The 20,868-nt window shown below is 34.9% G+C and overlaps 1 protein-coding gene across 4 annotated transcripts in view; it reads left to right on the forward strand.

The window, feature by feature from the left end:
* The window catches only part of ARHGAP32 (Rho GTPase activating protein 32), a 314,482-nt gene that overhangs the window by 268,586 nt on the left and 25,028 nt on the right, over window positions 1–20,868 (forward strand). For all 4 annotated transcript variants that reach the window (XM_064577227.1, XM_064577229.1, XM_064577230.1 and 1 more), the window contains 4 exons: window positions 7,079–7,228; window positions 13,221–13,323; window positions 15,173–15,317; window positions 15,750–15,832. In XM_064577227.1, the coding sequence (XP_064433297.1) occupies window positions 7,079–7,228; window positions 13,221–13,323; window positions 15,173–15,317; window positions 15,750–15,832 (481 nt within the window). The remainder of the gene's footprint in view (window positions 1–7,078; window positions 7,229–13,220; window positions 13,324–15,172; window positions 15,318–15,749; window positions 15,833–20,868) is intronic.

The raw sequence follows: 20,868 nt of genomic DNA on the forward strand, positions 1-20,868 counted from the left end.
AGTTCTGGGATCAAGCCCCGCATTGAGCTCCCGCCTCAGGGGAGTCTGCTTCTCCCTCTGCCTGCAGCTCCCCCTGCTCGTGCTCTCTCTCTCTGTCAAATATAAATAAAATCTTAAAAAAAAAAAAAAGATTAAAAAAAAACACAGAAAAACAGTTTTTTCTTTCTTCTCTTAAAATTGATTTTTAAGATACTGTTTTGAAGAGCAGAAGCTTTAGAACTTATTAGTCCATGTAAGAAAGTCAATTTGACATTGCTCAGAGGAAAATCTTTTCTCCATGTTTATTGGTGTGAATAGATACATTGTTTAGCCTTAAATAAAAGCAAATTTATGGAATTTTGTTTTTAAACTCAAATATTTTCATATTTATCTAACAAAATATTTCAAAGTTTGCAACAGGAGACAGAACTTGGGAAGTTATGAGATCCTTAAATATCATGTAGTCCAGTTGCCTCTAGTTCTATTCCCCTCTTAAATTTCCACCAAATGGCATCTAATATGTGTTTGGAAACTTCAAGCAAAGAAGGATATTGTGCACAATCATGAAAATCCACTGGACATGCTAAACATTATACTCATACTTTAATGTACCTTAGGTTTAATAATGATAGTCTCCTTAGGTGTTATGTATCCCTCCTCTACTCTGTTATTTGTCTGCTTGACTTTACTAATTTATTACAGATCTTAGAACTCAGTGCTTATGATCAAATAAACCTAATGCTGAGGTCATTATCTGGAACAAATTGTCTTTTAATTTCCTGGGAACTTAATCTAAGTCCAGCTTTGCAATCAGTTTAGAAGATTTCTGAGACCCACCCAATTCAGTGAAGTACTGAGAAAGTAAGAATTCTTTGGTCTTGCTAGAGCATTATGCTGTGTAATTAGTAACACCTGGTGCCCCATGTCTCCATGTCAAGGTTCACTGTGGCTTACTGAACTGTATGCTTTTAGTGTACCCTGTAAACTGGTTATTGGTATCATAAAGATTTACCTTGGAGATAATTATGTTGTGTGTCATACTGCTAAAGCTTTTAACTGCTGGAAAGACTGGTCTAGTTGGGTTTTTCTCTGGTTTGAAAAAAAAAGACCACAGAGGTAAAATCTATCATGTGTGAGGAACATGGAAGAAGTTAGCATTGTGGCCCATGTTGCATTTTAACTCCAGAATAGGGAATTTGAATATAAACTGGCATGGTTTGCTTTTGTCTAAGTATTGTTTGTGTTTTACTTTTGATCTCTTTTATCTGTTGAAATGCTGTTGTTACCATTTTTTGTTTCTGTAATCCAGCATATTTGGTGGACCTTAACCCTAACACCCTTATAGTGGCACCCAAGGTTGCTTTGTTGAAATGGGTTTATAAGCACTTAACTGTCTAAAGCCAAACCTCCACTCTACCTTCCTCAGTAGAAGCCTTCTGATGTAACTGACAGTATTCCATACTTCTCTTCCTCAAAAGGTAGATTTACTAACTTAGTTTTCTAGTTTGTTATAAAGCAATAGGTGGGGGACAATGTCAGTCCATAATAAGCTTTTTCTGGCCATTTTACTGTCTAAGAAATGGGAAGAAAATATAAAGAACAAATTAATATGAAGAGACATTTATATTTGGAAGTATTGTTAGATCTTCAGATTTGAGTATAACCAAATTGAATATTTTTATTAGTTTAAATTTCCAATACAATGAAATTTATCTATCTAGATGGATAACTGATTATTTAATTATGGATTCCAGAGCCTTTCACCACAACTGTCTTCTACCGCAGTGGATTAGAATGCCAGTTAGATTAGCAACAATAACAGCAACACTAAAACTGTATAGAACGTAGTTTAATCTTACTTTGAAGACTTACAAGTCATTTAAGATAGTATGTCTGGTCATCATTTATGAGCATTAGCTATTTTGGTGTCTCAGATTGGGATATAGATTAGTAGAGACCACACCCACCCACCCCAGTCTCATTACAAGTTGGATTTAAAGTTCCCAATTTATTTTAATGTTTTTGGAAAGGTAACAGAAGCTACTCTGCTGGCCACACAGAGTAGAAGCCAGATTGTACGTACGCTGGCACAATTTCCCAGAAGCCTCAAGTGCCAAATGGGAACATGGAGTTGGTAATGGCACTCCACTGGTCTTAATTTTGTCTCCTGTTACAGCCCTTACTTAATTGAGTCTTAATGTCACTATTTAGGAAAAATTAACATGAACAGTCTTGACTGTAACAGAAAAAGATGGCCAAGTTTCCTTGTTCGTGAGCCAAACTTAGCACACCAGAAATGGAGTCAGAGCTGCCTAGTGTCCTGGAAAGTCCAGTTCTACATAGGCTGCTCTCTGACTAATATAATTTTACTGTGTATGAGAGTTTGGTTGGAAGATCATGATTATAATTTATTTCCATACAGTTATCACTGAATTATGAATGTGTATATTTCCTGGTTAATATAGAATTAATTCCAGTCATTCCAGATATGATTGCTAATTGATGTGAAGGAAATAAATATATTCCTTTCTCTACTATTGGGGTGCCCAGTTCAGTGTGGCAAACAACTCATACAGTTTTTAAAATGTTCTAGCTCAATTTGTGCTGAAAATTGTCACTCTTTTCCTTCCTTTCTTCTGGGGAGTGTTACTATGGGCACATGAATTTTTATTTATTTGATATTTTACAATAAGTTATGGTCATTTGTTGTGATGTTCAAATCTTCATTATGTCCCAGAGCTGGCCAGTGGGAATCTGTTCACCTGTCGTCTTGGCATGGCTCCTTCTGGGTGTGGGTGTTCCCTTGCTTTCTGTTACAACAGAATTTCCCCATCTCACCTTGTGCTTTCCCTACTATCAACTTGGAAACAGCCATTTCTCCAAGGAGTCCTGGTTTATTTCATTAAGGAATAATATTTAGAAATCCACACCTGAGACCAAAGATGTTCATTGCAAATGGAATGTCATTGTTTCTAAGCCTTTTCACTGGCTAGAGCTTAGGAGAAATATGTATTTTAATTTGAAGTTCATGTTCACATTTCCAACTCAAGTTAACATGATGGGTTTTTCCTTGACTTCTTTGATTTTCTTATTGTATCTCCTTTCTCTCACACTGAAAACCTTGGTTCCTAACAACATTAATATATTTGTTTTGTCCCACAATATGTATAAAATTGTTTCAGAATTACACTACCAATATTATTACTAATAGTAAAACAGTTGAATGAAATTAAATATTACTTTGTATTTTTTTGTTCTTAGAATATATCATATATCGCCCCAAGCATGGTCAGTTTACTGTTTCCAAGTCATTTAAAATACTTGCTCTCTGTTGACAAGGTTACCAAGTTGGTGTTTTGATACATTGTTTCAGGCTATTTTCAAAATTAGAATTTGCTTTTTTAATGTTCTAAATTTTATGTTTGAACATGTAGAAAGAATGTTAACATAATTTAAAAATGAAACTATATAAAAAGGTATATTCAGAGTAATTTTACTTTCCCCACCCATTTTCTTTACCTATTTTTATTAATTTCTGTTTTATCCTTCTAGTGTTTCCCTTTGCAAAAATAAACTCTTAGGTACACACATACATGTGTTGTGTGAAGTTATGCGTGTGTGATATATGTATTCCCTATCCTTTCTTATACAAAATACACTGTTCTCTACCTTCCTTTTTGACTTAATATATTCTGGAGATTACTCCTTATGAGTAGGTAGAGATCCTCCTTTTTAAAAAAAGCCAAACAGGGACGCCTGGGTGGCTCAGTCAGTTAAGCATCTGCTTTCAGCTCAGGTCATGATCCCAGGGTCCTGGGATCGAGCCAGGATCATAGTTAACTCAGCCAGGTCCCTGGTAATGCACTTTTGGGTTTCTAATACACATATTGGGTTATTTTTAAAGTAACTTTTCTAAAACGTTTAAGCTGTTCAGTGTGTTCTCATTGCGTACAATCCAAACTTTATACGGTGTCCTCTAGTACCTGGCCTTTGCATACCTCTTCAACCTCCTTTCATACCACGTCTTCCTCACCCACTAACTCAGTGCCTTACAAATCAGATGCGACTTCTTCACACCTTCCCTGACCATCCTATCCAGTGTAGTTTCTTTTCTCTTGCCATTAATACTTCACTCTGTTTCCTTACAAGCAGTTAAAAGCGATCTGAAATTACCTGGTTGTCTTAATTTAGGTGGAATCATGTAGTGGCTTAGATCTAGGGTTTTGAGCCAGGCTACTTGATTTTGAATCCTAGTTATGTGACCTTTGACTGTTACTTAGCATTCTGTGCCTTAGTTTCTTCATCTGAAAAAAAGAATAATAATAGTATTTTCCTTATAGTGCTCTGTGTGAAATGAATGGTTAGTAAATATAAACACTTGTGCAGTTGCCAGCACTTACTAAGTATAAAATAAATGCTGGCCATATTGGTATTTTTATTTAGTTGTTTATTGTCTTTCTCCCCTCAGTAAGCTTTGTGACAGCAAGGAGCTTGCCTGAGTTGTTCCCCACTGTAATCTCAGGATTTAGAACAGTTCCTAAGAAATAGTGGGCACTTTTAGAGTTGTGCTAAATGCATAATACTTAAAGTTCAATTCCCTTTTCTGTGAAACATTCTTGGAGATTTGAGACTAAAAGAATGCTCTCTCATATACATCATATGCAGTTGTCAAATTCAACACATATTTTCATCAAATTTGTCATCAAAATATGAATACCTACTATTAACATGTATCTCGGAAGTTCTGGCCAATTAATTATTAAAATCTGAAACAGAAATAAAAACTTATTCCTATCAGAAAAAGGACAGAATTATCATATTTGCTTTGATGCAATTAATACATCCATGAAATCCAAAAGGATCAACTAAAGTCCTCTTAAAATTGTTGAGAGTTTAGTAAATGATCAGATTTGAACTATACATAAAGAAATTGTTTTCTAGCATACTGGTAATTACCAGTTAAAGCCATAATTGAAGAAAAGTACTATTCTACAAGAGGAGCAAAAAATGCAAAATACTTAGCAATATTCCTAACCAGAGATATTTGTGGAATGTATCTTTTCATAAAGAAAATTAGAAAACTTAAAGAGATAAGAGGTTTAGAAAAATGATGACACACCTCATTTCCAGATGATAATATTGAATATTGTAGAAACTAAAATTCCTTCAAATTATATCACTGTAATGTTGATATATAAAAATACATATATAAATATGTTAAATTATTGCAAACCAAGCTCATTTGTATTTTTTACTAAATCTTGTCATAATTATTTTAAAGTTTATGTAGAAAATGTTTGAGAATGAACAGAAATGGTTTGGTGGCCACTCTTTAACAAAGATGCATAACACATTATTTGCTAGCAGCTAGGGGAGACCAATACTCCTACAAATCCAATGACTTTTAATATAGTAATATTATGTGTGATATTCTTCTGAGGTTACCCAAATGTGCTATAAATGTCTCACTAGCAGATAGGAGAGTGCATCATTTACATTTACAGCAAGGAATCTAAGATACACGAGAGGTTGTATTTACCCAGAGTTTCAGGGCATGTCAGAAGAGATCACATAAAAATTATTCTGACAATTCTAAGTTAGTTTTAAATAATAGATGTAGAAAAAAATAAATTTCCTATTTAATCTTTGTATGGTCTAGGATGACTACCTTGTTCCAGTTTGCCTAGGATTTCCTGGTTTTAACACTGAAAGTCTCATGGTTCCAGGAAACGTGGGCAAACCATTATGGTTGATCACCCTCATATAGTTCACAGAAAAGATGCTTATGTCTGTAAATAGTATTTCTCATAAAATGGAAAGACATGGAAGACAAGTGAAACCCATCTAAGGCCATCATGGAGTCCCCAGGCCACACATTCTCTTGGTACACAGAATTCCTACAGGAGGCTTCATCAGTTCAGGGGACTTAAGATTTGGGTTCACTCAAGAATCTATGCATAGTAGGATTTGGTAAGACTCCCAGCAGTCATCTGCAAAGTGAGTAGGAGGATTGAGGCCATTGTGGCTTCTATCTCACAACTAATCTCTGAGCTTATGATAGTTGTTACATGTTGACTTCTAGAGTAATTTTTTTTTTTTTTAAAGATTTTATTTATTTATTTGACAGAGAGAGACACAGCGAGAGAGGGAACACAAGCAGGGGGAGTGGGAGAGGGAGAAGCAGGCTTCCCGCAGAGCAGAGAGCCCGATGCGGGGCTCGATCCCAGAACCCTGGGATCATGACCTGAGCCGAAGGCAGATGCTTAACGACTGAGCCACCCAGGCGCCCCTAGAGTAATTTTTCCTTTATGCTGTACTTTACAGGAGTCATATTTCTGGGGATTTACTTTCAATTCTTTTGCTGTTGTCTTTCTAAATATATCCATCAGTGGGAATATTTTACTGTGTATTAATGTACTTATTTCTTACCTTTATCTATGAAGGAATTAAGGTGATATATTAGTATACTATAGAATTATGTTAATAGAAGATCTAATGTTTTTTATATGTATGTGTGTTTTATATAGCTATTAGTTTGACAGGTGTGTTCTATATCTTAATGGGATTGTCCTCTTTATAAAATGAAAAAGAGGGAGTTTTCTTTTTTCACTTTTTCTTTCCAGATTACAAATACTTTAAAAATTCAAACCACCATGTAAAATATTCTAGAAATTGACTAGAAATGTAAACCACATTTACACCACTTTAGGTCTTACTTATTATAAAGATTTCCAAAGCAATATGGTAGAGTATAACTCGGGTCCCAGTCATAATCCCAGGTCATCCTTGGGTATGCATTGGGAAGGTGGCTGGTTTACCAACCTTGATTTATAGATCACAGATGATAATACTTAAATTTGCTGACAATCGCATCAAGTAAGATCACAAGTTGGTGAGAAGAAGATGTAAAATTATAAAGTTATTTATAAAGCTACTGTTGCCTAAACCTCTGTTGAAAATTTCCTACAGAATATAAAGTGTATTTGTAATAGGTTATTTTGCAGTGAGCCTGTTGAGATCTCTGTTGTTTTTTCACACTAAGTAAAAATGTAACTTCTTGCCACAACTAAGGTGTTTCCTCTTTATTATTATCTTTTAGTGTCTAAAAAGCACGGCAAGCTCATTACTTTCTTACGCACATTCATGAAGTCTCGTCCAACAAAACAGAAGCTGAAGCAGCGGGGGATTTTGAAAGAGAGGGTGTTTGGTTGTGACCTGGGGGAGCACCTTCTGAATTCTGGTTTTGAAGGTAAAAATAAAATTTATAATCTCATAATTTCAGTTTTGACCTCTCCATATTGATTTTCTGGAATCCATTTTGAAGCAGATTACGCAAGCAATTATCTGTTCCATTTAAGCTCAGCAGCACGGTATTGAGCTTTTCACGTACTCATTTGAGTTCTGAGATAACTGAGAATAAAGAAGGTTTAAGAATGCATTTTAGCATCAGAGATGCTTGTGATCTATCTAAGATGAGTAAGACTTTCCCACAAAGGGCACAACTGCACTGTTAGACTTCATTATTTTTATATCTGTCTAGACAGCTTTCTCAGCCAGTTTTCCTCTCACATTTTATTGTAAATTATTTAATTTCTATTTTGAAAACAAAAGTCAAAGTTTGAGACTATAAAATACCCAGACCAGTCTCCCAACTTTTGTTTCTAAAAATTTAAATTTCTTTATAAATTAAAATCTGATTCAAGAATTCAGTGGTTAGATGAATGGATGGAGGGGATGAATGAATAGGAAGAAATGAAAAAGTTAAATATAATACATAATATTTTAAAGTCTAAGTGCAAACAGAATAATCACAAGGAAGAATGGTATATTTATATAGTATATACATAGTGTGAGGAGAGAGGAGATATAAATATGGATAGCTAGATAGATATAATTATGTAATGTGTATAATCATTCTTCCTTATAATATTCTGTTTTAGTTTGGGCTTTAAAATAGTGTCCTTATTCTATATAAAATTGATTTTGTACCAGGTTTTTCTAAGATGAAAGCTCATTTCAGAGCACTGTTTTGCTAAATGACTCATTCTTTGAATTGTATTCCTAATGAATAATTAACTTTGTAGAAAGATTATCCTGTTAATGCTTTCTAAACTTTTGAGCACCTCCCTTTCAGAGCAAGTGACAAGCCTGACCTGTTTCTTCCATACGAAGTGTTGTAAGAAATCATGTAGGAACCTGACAAGGCATTTAAAAAAAATTCTTTTAGTGATCGATGCCGGGATTACTCAGAATGATCTTAACAGCATTTCAGCTACCACAAACCATAATGCTTATAATCGAGTTGCTTAAAGATTATATCACAGTTATCTAAAGAACTAATTTTTTAAAAAATCTTGTCACATAGTACTTTTTTGTAGATAACTTGTCATTTACCTAGGCATCTTTAATTATAAAGTCAGATGTTTTTTGTTACCTTAGGGGGTTTTCTTGTTATCTCTTTTTCATTTTTATTTCTTTTGTATCTCATTTTGTTCAGCCTTGCTTGGATGTGATATTAATAAGAAGGAGTGTTTTCTAGTTTGTTCTGTCATGCTCTTTAGCTTTCACACATCAATTCAGCCAGCAAGTTTTAGTTGTACTTAGAAGTTTCAGGTATGTTTCCATTCTTAGTATGGTAGGAGAGGACAGATGCCAATATATCATTTCTTTCTGAAAAATAATAGATTTTAATAACTACAGGGTTCATGCATCCCGTAACTATGATAAATTTATTATAGCGGAACAAAGAGTTTTCAGGTATCACTTATTTTTTTATAGGACTTGTTTTATTTGCTGCACATATTTGAAACCAAACTTCCTTAAAACGAGGTTTGAAATGAAATTGCAAAAAAGTGAGACTTTGTAGAAAACTTGGTTCTCTACAAAAAAAACTTAGAGTTGGTACAAAATACAAAAATTTAAAAACTCAAAGTGAGGAAACTCTGTTGCCTGAACATATTTCTGTGTTTGAGCAAGTGGTTTTTTAAAAAAAACTACTGTAAATATATAGAAAATTTTTAAAAAGATTTTATTCATTTATTAGAGAGAGAACACAAGCAAGGAGGAGAGGCAGAGGGAGAGGGAGCAAACCCCCACTGCTGAACAGGGAGCCCAATACGGGACTCGATCCCAGGAGTCTGGGATCATGACCTGAGCTGAAGGCAGATGCTTAACCGACTGGGCCACTCAGGTGCTCGTAAATATACAGAAATTTTATAATCAGAGCACACACTGGGGAAAAAAAAACAAGGCACAAATAACCCCTGAAATTAATCCTTTAGATAGTCGTATTTTCCAAACCAAAAATCATGATGCACATTCTAACAAGTAATACTGTACCAATGTACTCCTGGCCCAGAAGCTACCATGTTGACAATGGAAGTTGACTCTTTTACCTGTATCACAGAATGCATGCATATAGAAGGGATGTAATAAATGATTGATGAGTGAGTGAGTGAGTGAATGAGAAAAGGACAGAAACGAAACCGCAACTGTCAAGAAAAACCAAAGACCAATTCGTGTCCTACTTACTTACTGCATACTTTTCTTCGCCATGATTCTAATCTTAAGGGCCATCAGTTTCAATTTAGACATGTACTTCTTATTATATTGCCATGATGATATAAATACTAAATAAAAGTAGATCAGAAGTGTATTATTGGAGAGTGTGGGAATAATTCTTAAAGTCCTATCATCTTCTGGAAGAACCAGTTTGGAGGTTTCTAATGCTGTATTTTGACTGGGCCATTGTTTACTGTGCACTTGCCTGGATTGTTAGCTGGTTTGGAGGGAAAAGATGGCTTATTAATAAGATACCTTTTCTAACTAGGATTTCTTCTAATAATGTATTGCATTCCCACATTGCTTTCTTATATGTTAGTGAAAAGAGAAACCAAATCTTTTCTTTTTATCTTCTGATACTGTTCTTCAGTTTCTACTCTTTTTTCTTTAAAATGAAAGTTTATGCTTTTCTCTTTTGTTTTGCTCCCTATTTTAAATAATGATCTCATTTGTCTCTCTAAAAATTCTAAGTAATAACACTGTTCAGTTGTGTAATTTTATTTATAAAGGCCCATTATGTGATTATGTGGACATTCAGTCTTTTTACCTAGGGAACATAAAATGTAAAGAAACAATTCAGATGTTTTCCGTGAAGTATTATGTTTGCAGAGTCTTAGCCATATTATCAGGGAAAGACTTCTAATTCCCCATATTTTTGAAGTTTGCCTACTTGCTTGGGAGAATATAAGCAGGTATGAATTTAATATCACATGTTTGTGAGAGCCCCAAGAAAATTATCTATACTTTTTAATGGGTGGTAGCTTATTTTTGTGAAGATTCTATAATGCATACTACGAGAGCCTGATAATACAGAAATAAAACCCTGTATTCTGAAAGGCTTTATGTACCAGGGTGAGTTAGCATGCTAATTTGGAGCATACATAATGAGAAGTATCTTTTAAGAAAAATAATTAAAGCTTTGTTTTCCTTCCTTTCTTTAAGTCATTATGTTAGTTACCCCAATAATCTCTAAATATATTTGCTTTGAAGTAGGTGATAGAAATTTTCCAGGTTCTAATTTGTTTTACTTCTAGTTTGTAAGGATAGAAACCTAAGGCACTGAGGTTATCATTGATGGAACAATATTAGAAGTAGGACTCAAGTTCATAAAGATATTTTATATTTTGCATATCAATTTGACATAGAGATTGCTTATAATATCAAAATGAGTCCACAAAAAATACTTGGCAACTCTGCCCGCCCTTCATCTCTACCATCTACACGCAGTCCCTTTCTTGTTACTAAACTTCTTGGACATCTTTAGAGGTAGAAAGCACCTGTTGAAAATGAATACAGTGTCTTATGAAAAATAAGATTTCTCTACTCTGCTGACTTGGTCGTATAACTTTGTCAGGCTCACAAGGGTACTTAAAAATTAATTCATTTGTTAATTTTGTACATTGTTTCAAGACATGCTCCTGGATATTGAATATACAAAAAGATGGATGAAGCATGTTTTTGCTCCTTAAAAGCATGACTAATAAAGGGTAATAGTTGTATAAACAAGCAAATAATATTTCAAAATGACATAGTTCTTTGGGTACCTATAACATAGTGCAGCTAACTCTCCTTGGGGATATTCAAAGAAGGCTTGCTTAAGAGGGATAGTTAAGTTAGGTTTTCAACAACAGCCAAGAGTTTTTCTATAAGAAGGTGATAGTAGGAAGAGAGACCAGGGAGAGGCAATTGTTTTTCCTCTACCAGGAAATTGAGGGACTTATAAAATGACTGGTTTGTATGGCAAAAGATGAGACTTCATTTGGCCTAGAGTTGTGAAATATGGAAATATGGTAACAATAAATAAGTGCAACTGTGAAGGACCTTATATTTTAGGCAGTATTTTGCCATGGTTAAAATCGGCTTTCTCCTTGGACTCCTTGAGTTAGAATCTCATTTCTGCCATTGTTTCTTGCTTGCCCTTAGGTAAAACTTTGTAAGATTCAGTTTCCTCTCTATATATGTAATGGGGGTAATGATAGAGCTTTTCCGTAAATTTCTGTGAGAATTAAATAAGAGCATCCATTGTAAAAAACAGCTTGGCACATATTACACGCTCAATAATATAGTTGATTTAAAAAATAATTCAAAGCTAGGGACTATAAATTTTAAATGTAAATTAGAGGATCTGACAGAATTTAAAAGATAGAATGCAGGAAGAACAGCAAAAGGCAGGAGAACCAAGAAAAATCTGTTATAATAATAAAGTAGTGTTTTATGCAATAAGTAAAATACATTAGCTAAAATTAACTTATTAAAATATTTTAATTTTTTCATTTCCCAATCTGAATGTTTCATCCCTTGGTGTAGTAGTTTTCTGTAGACCAAATAATGTTCTCCCAACCTTCTTTTCAGGGATTTTAACTAACACTATCAAATGAACATAGTTACTAAATCCTGTTGATGAAGTAAATTTATCAGTCTGCATTATAAGACAAATAGGTTCAAATTTCAGCTACTGTACAGTTTTGAGTGATTATGAAAAATTTTTAATTTTATACCTCAAACAGTCTTTTCTAGACTGTAGGCCCAGAATAGCTGTCCATTTGTGTCAGGTATTCAATGAAGTAACCAGAAAGAGTACCCTTCTTTTCTTTCTACTTATTGAGGAGGTGATAGTATTAAGTCAAACATTTTTTAAAAAATATTTTATTTATTTATTTGAAAGAGAGAGAGAGAGCACAAGCTGGGGGAGCGGCAGGCAGAGGGAGAGGGAGAAGCAGGCTCCCTGCTGAGCAGGGAGCCCGATGTGGGGCTCCATCCCAGGACCCTGGATCATGACCTGAGCTGAAGGCAGACACTTAATGACTGAGTCACCCAAGCACCCCAAAACAGTTTTAATGTAAAGCAATTTTAATGTAAAGATAGGCAGGAAATCAAAAGATTCCTTCTACTTGAAATTGCTTTGACCTTTGCCTTATGTCAGTGTTTTATTGGATAAAATTTAGAATTAGCATTAACTATGAAAAGATGGAAGAAACTTTTCAAAGTGAGAAATTGGAGCACTTATAGGCAATTATCATGTTGGACTAAGCATTAACTTTGTATATCCATTTTCCATGTATGAAATCCAGCTGAACAGCTTTTTTTTTTTTTTTTTTTTTTTAAGTCTGGTATGGTGTTAGGACAAAACAGTTCATCTTAGTGTTGTAACATGACCTAAACAAGACTGCTGCAGAAGAACTTAAGAGAGACTGTCCTAATAACGTATGAATTCTTTCACTTAGCTAAATGTAATGGGAGAGAGCCTGCCTTGATATTCAGGAACCAGTTGTCTAGTTTATTTTAATTTATTTTTTTAAGATTTTATTTATTTATTTGACAGAGAGAGAGAGCGAGAGAGGGAACGCAAGGAAGGGGAGTGGGAGAGGAAGAAGCAGGCTTCCCGTGGAGCAGGGAACCTGATGTGGGGCTTGATCCCAGGACCCTGGGATCGTGACCTGAGCTGAAGGCAGATGCTTAATGACTGAGCCACCCAGGCGCCCCCAGTTGTCTAGTTTAGATGTGAAAATAAGTTAAATATGTCCTCATCACTTTTTATAGTAGATTAATCTCTGCCCCTTATAATTTTAATTTACCAGAATTTATTTTGCTTGTGAAAACTAAGACATTCTCATTTTTTTTGTGACTTTGTTGTGGTGGAATACTCCTGGTTTAACCATGTCTTTAAAAATTCTCTTTAGTGCCCCAGGTTCTTCAGAGCTGTACAGCATTCATTGAGAGATATGGCATTGTGGATGGAATATATCGTCTCTCTGGCGTTGCCTCTAATATCCAGAGACTACGGTAAAACCTTATTTGGCATTTTCTTTTTCATTCCTATTATAATTTATTAACATGAAACAATTTCAAAAATAAGTCACATTGATAACCATGATTTTCAGTAATACAGTTTAGATAAAGTAGGAGATAATATCCATTGTGTTCTCTGTAAATGTTTCCCTGAATGCCATTTCTTCATCTGTTGTATCAGAAAACCATGTCCCCCTAACCTCTTCAGTACTTGTATTTTGCCTCATTGCAGTATTTGAAGATTTTAGCAAATTTCAAAGTTTGAATCCATGAAGACAATGAGAGATGAAAATTTACACTATAATAGAAGTATTCCTTAGTTCTTAATTAAAATCAACAAGTGAAACGTTCTGTTGAACCACCCTTGCAACCCATGAATAAATCCCACTTGATCAGGGTGAATGATTTTGGTAAATGTCCTGTCGGATTCATTTTACTAGTGTTTTATTGAGAATTTTTTCTCCTATGTTCATCAGGGATATTGGCCTGTAGTTCTCTTTTTTAGTGGATTCTTTATCTGGTTTTAGAATCAGGGTAATGCTGGCCCCATAGAATGAGTTTGGAAGTTTTCCTTCCTTTTCTGTTTTTTGGAACAGTTTGAGAAGAGTAAGTATTAACTCTTCCTTAAATGTTGGTAGAATTTACCCTTGAAGCCATCTGGTCCTGGATTTTGTTGGGAGATTTTTGGTTACTGATTCGATTTCTTCCCTGGTTATCGGTCTGTTCAAGTTCTCTGTTTCTTCCTGTTTCAGTTTTGGTAGTTTATATGCTTCCAGGAATTTATCCATTTCTTCCAGATTGTCCAAATTTTTGGCATAGTTTTTCATAATATTCTCTCATAATTGTTTGCATTTCTGTGGTGACACTTCTTCTAATCTCCTTTAGCCCCAGTGCTGTAGCGTATGCTCAAGTGTGTATGTGCTATGTATTCTACATCCTCTCCCCTTCTCAGAGACAAAAATAGTGGTCTCCTTTATATGAGCAATAGAAATTTTATTTTTGCTTAATCTCTCAGATTCTAGTCTATTCTTAATATGTTGTTATCCTTTATTTTTCACTGTGGTGCCTAGTAATTGCCCTTATTCCATGCAGATTTTAGTATTCTAATTGGCCATAGAGCTCATCTCTATTTTCAGGAATACATGTTTGGAAAATACTTAAATTGATTCTTGTGCTAAAGACAGTTGTCAGTCTTTAGTTTCAGCTGCAGCAGATCTCATATTCACATTGTCCACATATACTAATCCTCTAGGTTGATAAGTAGTCCCATACCTGTAGATTAATATTAATTAACCTCCTGGAGAATGAGCCTAACCTGCCTTAGTATTCTAAGCACAACTTTCATTTCACTCACTTTACACTATGATTTTGCTGGCTATTAAAATTTGGTTAGCTAGAAATTGCTTTATATTATTTCTGGCTCCTTTACCTTTCTTCAGTAAAGTATTCCTGAACTATACTTCTTGTACCTGAGGGATTTCTGTACAGAGTTGCTCATGGACCAGCTGCCCTTCAGCCCTAGTTTGCAGAATTGCCAAAATACTGGATATTCAAACCATTAGAATTAGGAGTTCTGTTTTCAGATCTGTGTGTTAAGAACTGCTCATCCATATGCATTTCAGAGATCGTTGTCCATTTTAATATTAGAGCTATGCCCGTAATTTCCACTTAGAAAAACATTTGTCTTATGAACAGACATCCAGTTACTGCTGAAGTCCATCTATAACTTAGATAAAATACAATCATTTGACTAAAACATTAACTTTGCTTTCTGTTTTAAGTCATATATTTCCTTTTTCTTCAATAAAATAATTTTGTTTTGTCTCTCGTTTGTCTTTGTTAGCCATGAATTTGACTCTGAACATGTCCCCGACTTGACAAAAGAACCGTATGTTCAAGACATCCATTCCGTGGGCTCCCTCTGTAAGCTATATTTTCGAGAGCTCCCAAACCCTCTGCTTACCTACCAGCTGTATGAGAAATTTTCTGTGAGTAAGGTCACTTTTAATCAAATTCTCTTTGGAGTTTTGCTGTGATTTTAGGCAAAACATGTAAAGATTTGGTTTGGTCATATAAGAAATAGTTCTGTGACTAAAATATCTCCTTTAAAGACAAGAAAAAAGCAGTTGTTGCTAGCTAGTCCATAGTCTTCACTGTTTTCACATTTTCTTTCTTTTAGTTTCTGACTTTGATCCACTAATCTTATCACCTTTAATATTGGTTACCATAAAGTTTTAAAAAGTTATCTTTTAATAGATTTCAATGTCCGCATAGTATGGAAACAAAGTTTACTTTCTTGATACTCTGTGTTTCATTGTCATTCAGCATCAAAGAGTAGAGTGAAAACTGAATTGTAAGTGAAGAACTTTCATTTTTACCAACAAAGCCTACTGGTTTATTTCACATTATGATTGTTGCAGGATGCTGTTTCAGCAGCAACAGATGAAGAAAGGCTGATAAAAATTCACGATGTCATCCAGCAACTCCCCCCTCCACACTACAGGTAAGTCACGTGTTGTAAGATATCACCCAAAAGTACAAGTCAGTTGATGTGAAGAGTGGTTTTTTTCTTTAGGTTTCTAACTAAATTTCCATGGAGTTCTATATAAACTTCCATTTGTTCAGGCGTTACGTTTATTTGTCATTGTATCCCAAGGCCTGGCACAGTGCTTGGCATTCGATAGGCACTTAGTAAATGTTGAGTTAATGAATGAATAAATGAACAAATGAATAGTTGATTCAACCTGTTTTGTTGTTTTCTTTGTCTTTTGAGCCACTGAGAAATACTGGGATGCATGATCACAAGTATGAATATTGACTTGTGATTGCTTGAGTCCAACATGTGGACACAGTACTGGATTCCAGTTTCCTTGATTCCTTTTTTTCCAACCCTCTTTTCTTTTTCAAAAGGTATCCAAACTACATACAACCACAAAATCTAACAGGTATCTCAGAATTCTTCCTCAGGAGACCCTCAGATGATCAATAAACCTGTTTTTTGGGTGTTTTTAAGGTTTTGTTCTTATTCATTGGTTTTGTTGTTGTTGCTACTTTTTAAGACTCAGTTTAATTTGTATGTTAGTTTGGACTCTCAGAAATATTTTTGCTCATATCTGAGAAGACCAAAATAAAATTGAAGATGACTGCCATTTAGTGAGAGAAAGAAAACAGTATAAATCATAGATGATGATATGCAAAAAAGCAAAAGGTAAAATTTTAAAATTTCAGTTACTGAAAAAAAATTAAATGCAGTAGATGTTTTAGTAATACACAAATAATTTAGTGCTTTCTTTTTCAAAATGGCATTGTTCATATATATATTATATTTGCAAATGACATTACAGATAAAGGGCTGGTATCCATGATCTATAAAAAACTTCTCAAGCTCAACACCCAAAAAACAAATAATCAAGTCAAAAAATGGGCAGAAGACATGAACAGACACTTCTCCAAAGAAGACATACAAATGGCTAACAGACACATGAAAAAATGTTCATCATCATTAGCCATCAGGGAAATTCAAATCAAAACCACACTCCAATACCACCTTACACCAGTTAGAATGGCAAAAATTGACAAGGCAAGAAAGAACAAATGTTGAAGAGGTTGTGGAGAAAGGGGAACCCTCTTACACTGTTGGTGGGAATGCAAGTTGGTACAGCCACTTTGGAAAACAGTGTGGAGGTGCCTCAGAAAATTAAAAATAGAGCTACCCTATGACCCAGCAATTGCACTCGTGGGTATTTACCCCAAAGACACAGATGTAGTGAAAAGAAGGGCCATATGCACCCCAATGTTCATAGCAGCAATGTCCACAATAGCCAAACGGTGGAAAGAGCCGAGATGCCCTTCAACAGATGAATGGATAAAGGAGATATGGTCCTTATATACAATGGAATATTACTCAGCCATCAGAAAGGATGAATGCCCAACTTTTACATCAACATGGATGGAGATTATGCTAAGTGAAATAAGTCAAGCAGAGAAAGTCAATTATCATATAGTTTTACTTATTTGTGGAACATAAGGAATAGCATGGAGGACATTAGGAGAAGGAAGGGAAAAATGAAGGGGGGGGGAATCGGAGGGAAAGATGAACCATGAGAGACTGTGGACTCTGAGAAACAAACTGAGGGTTCTAGAGGGGAGGAGGGTGGGGGGATGGGTTAGCCCAGTGATGGGTATTAAGGAGGGCATGTACTGCATGGAGCACTGGGTGTTATACAAAAACAATGAATCATGGATCACTGCATCAAAAACTGATGTATTGTATGGTGACTAACATAACATAATAAAATTTAAAAAAATAAAAAATAAAACAGCATATATTTGGCGCTAAATCAACACTAAAATTCTTTTTTAATTTAGTTAACTAATATCTACATCCAGTGTGGGGCTTGAACCTATAATCCTGAGATCAAGCGTCAGACACTCTTCTGACTGAGCCAGCAAGGCACCCCTAAAAGTTTTAATCAACATTAAAAATCAGCATTTTCCATGATTCATTGTTTGTACATAACACCCAGTGCTCCATGCAGAACATGCCCTCTTTAATACCCATCACCAGGCTAACCCATTCTCCCACCCCCCTCCCCACTAGAACCCTCAGTTTGTTTTTCAGAGTCCATCGTCTCTCATGGTTCGTCTCCCCCTCCGATTTTCCCCCCTTCATTCTTCCCCTCCTGCTATCTTCTTTTTTTTTTCTTAACATATATTGCATTATTTGTTTCAGAGGTACAGATCTGTGATTCAACAGTCTTGCACAATTCACAGCGCTCACCATAGCACATACCCTCCCCAGTGTCTATCACCCAGCCACCCCATCCCTCCCACCCCACCCCCCACTGCAGCAACCCTCAGTTTGTTTCCTGAGATTAAGAATTCCTCATATCAGTGAGGTCATATGATACATGTCTTTCTCAAAAACTAATGATGCAATGTACGGTGATTAACATACCAATAAAAAATTAAAATAAATTTTAAAAAATAGGCATTTTTTTTAAAGTCCACACTATAGCTATAAATCATGATGATCAAGAGCCAGAAGGTAACTTAGCATTGCCTCATTGTGTCATTAATGGGTCCTGTCTTAAGAGGAATGTGGGGAATTTAAAGAAGTTCTTAAGAACCCAATGAAGAGTGAAAAAAATACAACACAAAAAGCTTTTGTGAAGGAAGCTCAAGAAATTCAGGTATTCAACCCTGAAAAAGAAGGCTGAGGAGACAAATCTGATAACACACAGTTATTGGAGAATATTTTAAGGAGGAAAAAGACTTTTCCTTAAGTTACAGAAAAAGAAACCTAGTGCAGTATAACGAATATTAGCTTTGATAGATCTGAGTTTGAATTTGCAACTTCATCACTTCCTTCGTGACCTCTCCAAACATTAATCTCCGTATCTGTGAAAAGAATACTAATAATACCTTCTTAAGAGGATTTTTTTTTTTTTTGATGTTAAAATGAGATCCAATGTGCCAATGAGTCTGGTCCTTAGTATTTTTTTTTAATATAAAGCATAGCAAGACAGATGGTTAGAATTAAGCCAAGACTTCTTGACTTGGTAGTTTTAACAAGAGGTACCATGTAAATATATCTTTCTTCTCTAAATTAAGAAAAAAAGACCAATATAACATATATGTACATCATTTTAAAAAGTCAAATGGTCTGCATAGTTGCTAGTGAAAAGTAAGTTTCCTGCCTCATAGCTCCCCTTTCTGATTTCTCCTCAGCTTCTGTTTCTGAATAACATACTTATGTTTTTTATTTTTTATTTTTAGATGTTATTTTTACCTTCCTTTTAAGTAAATGAAATTTAGCTTTCTTTACCCACCCGCCCCAGTACCACACAAACACACGTTTCCCCTTCTCTCATCTTCATAGTCTGGTTACGTCAGCATTTGGAATTAAATTAGTATTCACTGTCTATATTGTAATAACTTTGTAACTGTGATTTACAACTGCACATAATATATACTAGACTTCTCTTTCCTTTCTGGGAGAACTTTGTGTGTGTTTGTGGAGCATTTGCCCATTTTTGGCTTGCTAAGTTTCTGTTCGTCACTAGTTTATCCCTGAAACTCTCTCACAGGACTGACTACATATGTTCTCCCAGTGTGTTCAGACTTCTCAGACAAGCTTTCTGTCTTTCTTTTTTTTGTCCCATGAAAACATCCCTCCTGGAGCCTTTTATCCCACTACTCAGTCCCTCAGTCCAGGCTGATTGCTCTCTAGATCTACAACACTTTCAACTCTTCCCCCTCATTTTGGAAATTCTCTTCATTGCCTCCTTCACGAGTTGGATCCTTCTTTTTGGGATCTCTTGCCGTCACCTCCCTTGTGTGTACTCCCTGCTTTGTAGTAGACATCTTTGGTAGCTTCTTGAGGAAAGCTATAAGGGAGGTAAATGTTTTGAGACATTGATATAGAAATGCTCTTATTCTACTCTTGCATTTGATTGATAACTATAGAATTTTAGTATGTAAATTTTTTTTCCCCATAATTTTGGTAATATCACACCATTGTCTTCTAAGCAAAAATGCCACAGTGATATCTGATTCTAGTCTGCCAGTTCTTAATATGATGTATTTTGTTTTGTCTGTATCCTTTCTGGATGCTTTTACACTTAGAACATACCTAGTGTTCAGTTTTCACATTGACTTGTCTTGGAGTGGGTTCTTTTTCTTTGCTTTGGGCACTTGGTGGGCCTTTTCCATCAGGGAACTTCCATTTTTCTTGTTATTATTTCCTCGATGGTTCTCATTGCAACTTAAACCCCAGCTCTTTTCTCTGTTCTCTTACTGGATTTATTGTAGTTCTTGAACCAACTCTTTCATTTCTTACCTTCTCTTTGTCAGTTTCCATGTATGGATTTCCTCCAGGCCATTTCTTGGTTTAAAAGAAAATGATTTCCAAGAACTCCCTTTCTTGTTCCTCTGAATGCTCCTACTTTATAGCATCCTTCTCTTATCTCATGGATATAATCTCTTCTCTCTATGAGAATATTACTGGTAATTATAGGTTTTGTTTTAAATTATTCTGTTTGTCACAGTATTTGTTCCTTCCTCATTTGGCACCTCACCTTTATCAAGACTGCAAAATATTCAACAGATTTCATAGGAGCAAGAAACAAATTCTTTTTTTAAAAGTCATATTTTGTAAGTGTAATAGCACTTAACTTCATTGTGAATTAAAATAATCTTGCATAAACAGAGAAACACTTAAAATTGGCTTTAGGTAAACCTGCTTAAAATTTAAATTATATTTAGTCAAAATGGTTTAGGGAGAGAAACCTATAGGCAAACATACTTAGAGTGCCTTAGACACCAATCAGTACATTTTACAGAGGGAATCGAGAGTATTGGTTAATATTGTGGGTGAATTAAGAGGACGTCAGTAAGAAGAGATATATATGGAGAGAGTGTATATGCATGTGTGTGTGTGTGTATTTATATATATATAATGGAGAGTATGTGTGTATATATATCATGTATGTATATATTTCTCTTATGGTGAAGTACATATGTCTCCTATATATTTTA

The sequence above is a fragment of the Mirounga angustirostris genome, unplaced genomic scaffold (assembly GCF_029215605.1).
Source record: "Mirounga angustirostris isolate CCGP_5_RB_7025 unplaced genomic scaffold, mMirAng1.0.hap1 SCAF_13, whole genome shotgun sequence".
Classification (NCBI taxonomy): domain Eukaryota; kingdom Metazoa; phylum Chordata; class Mammalia; order Carnivora; family Phocidae; genus Mirounga; species Mirounga angustirostris.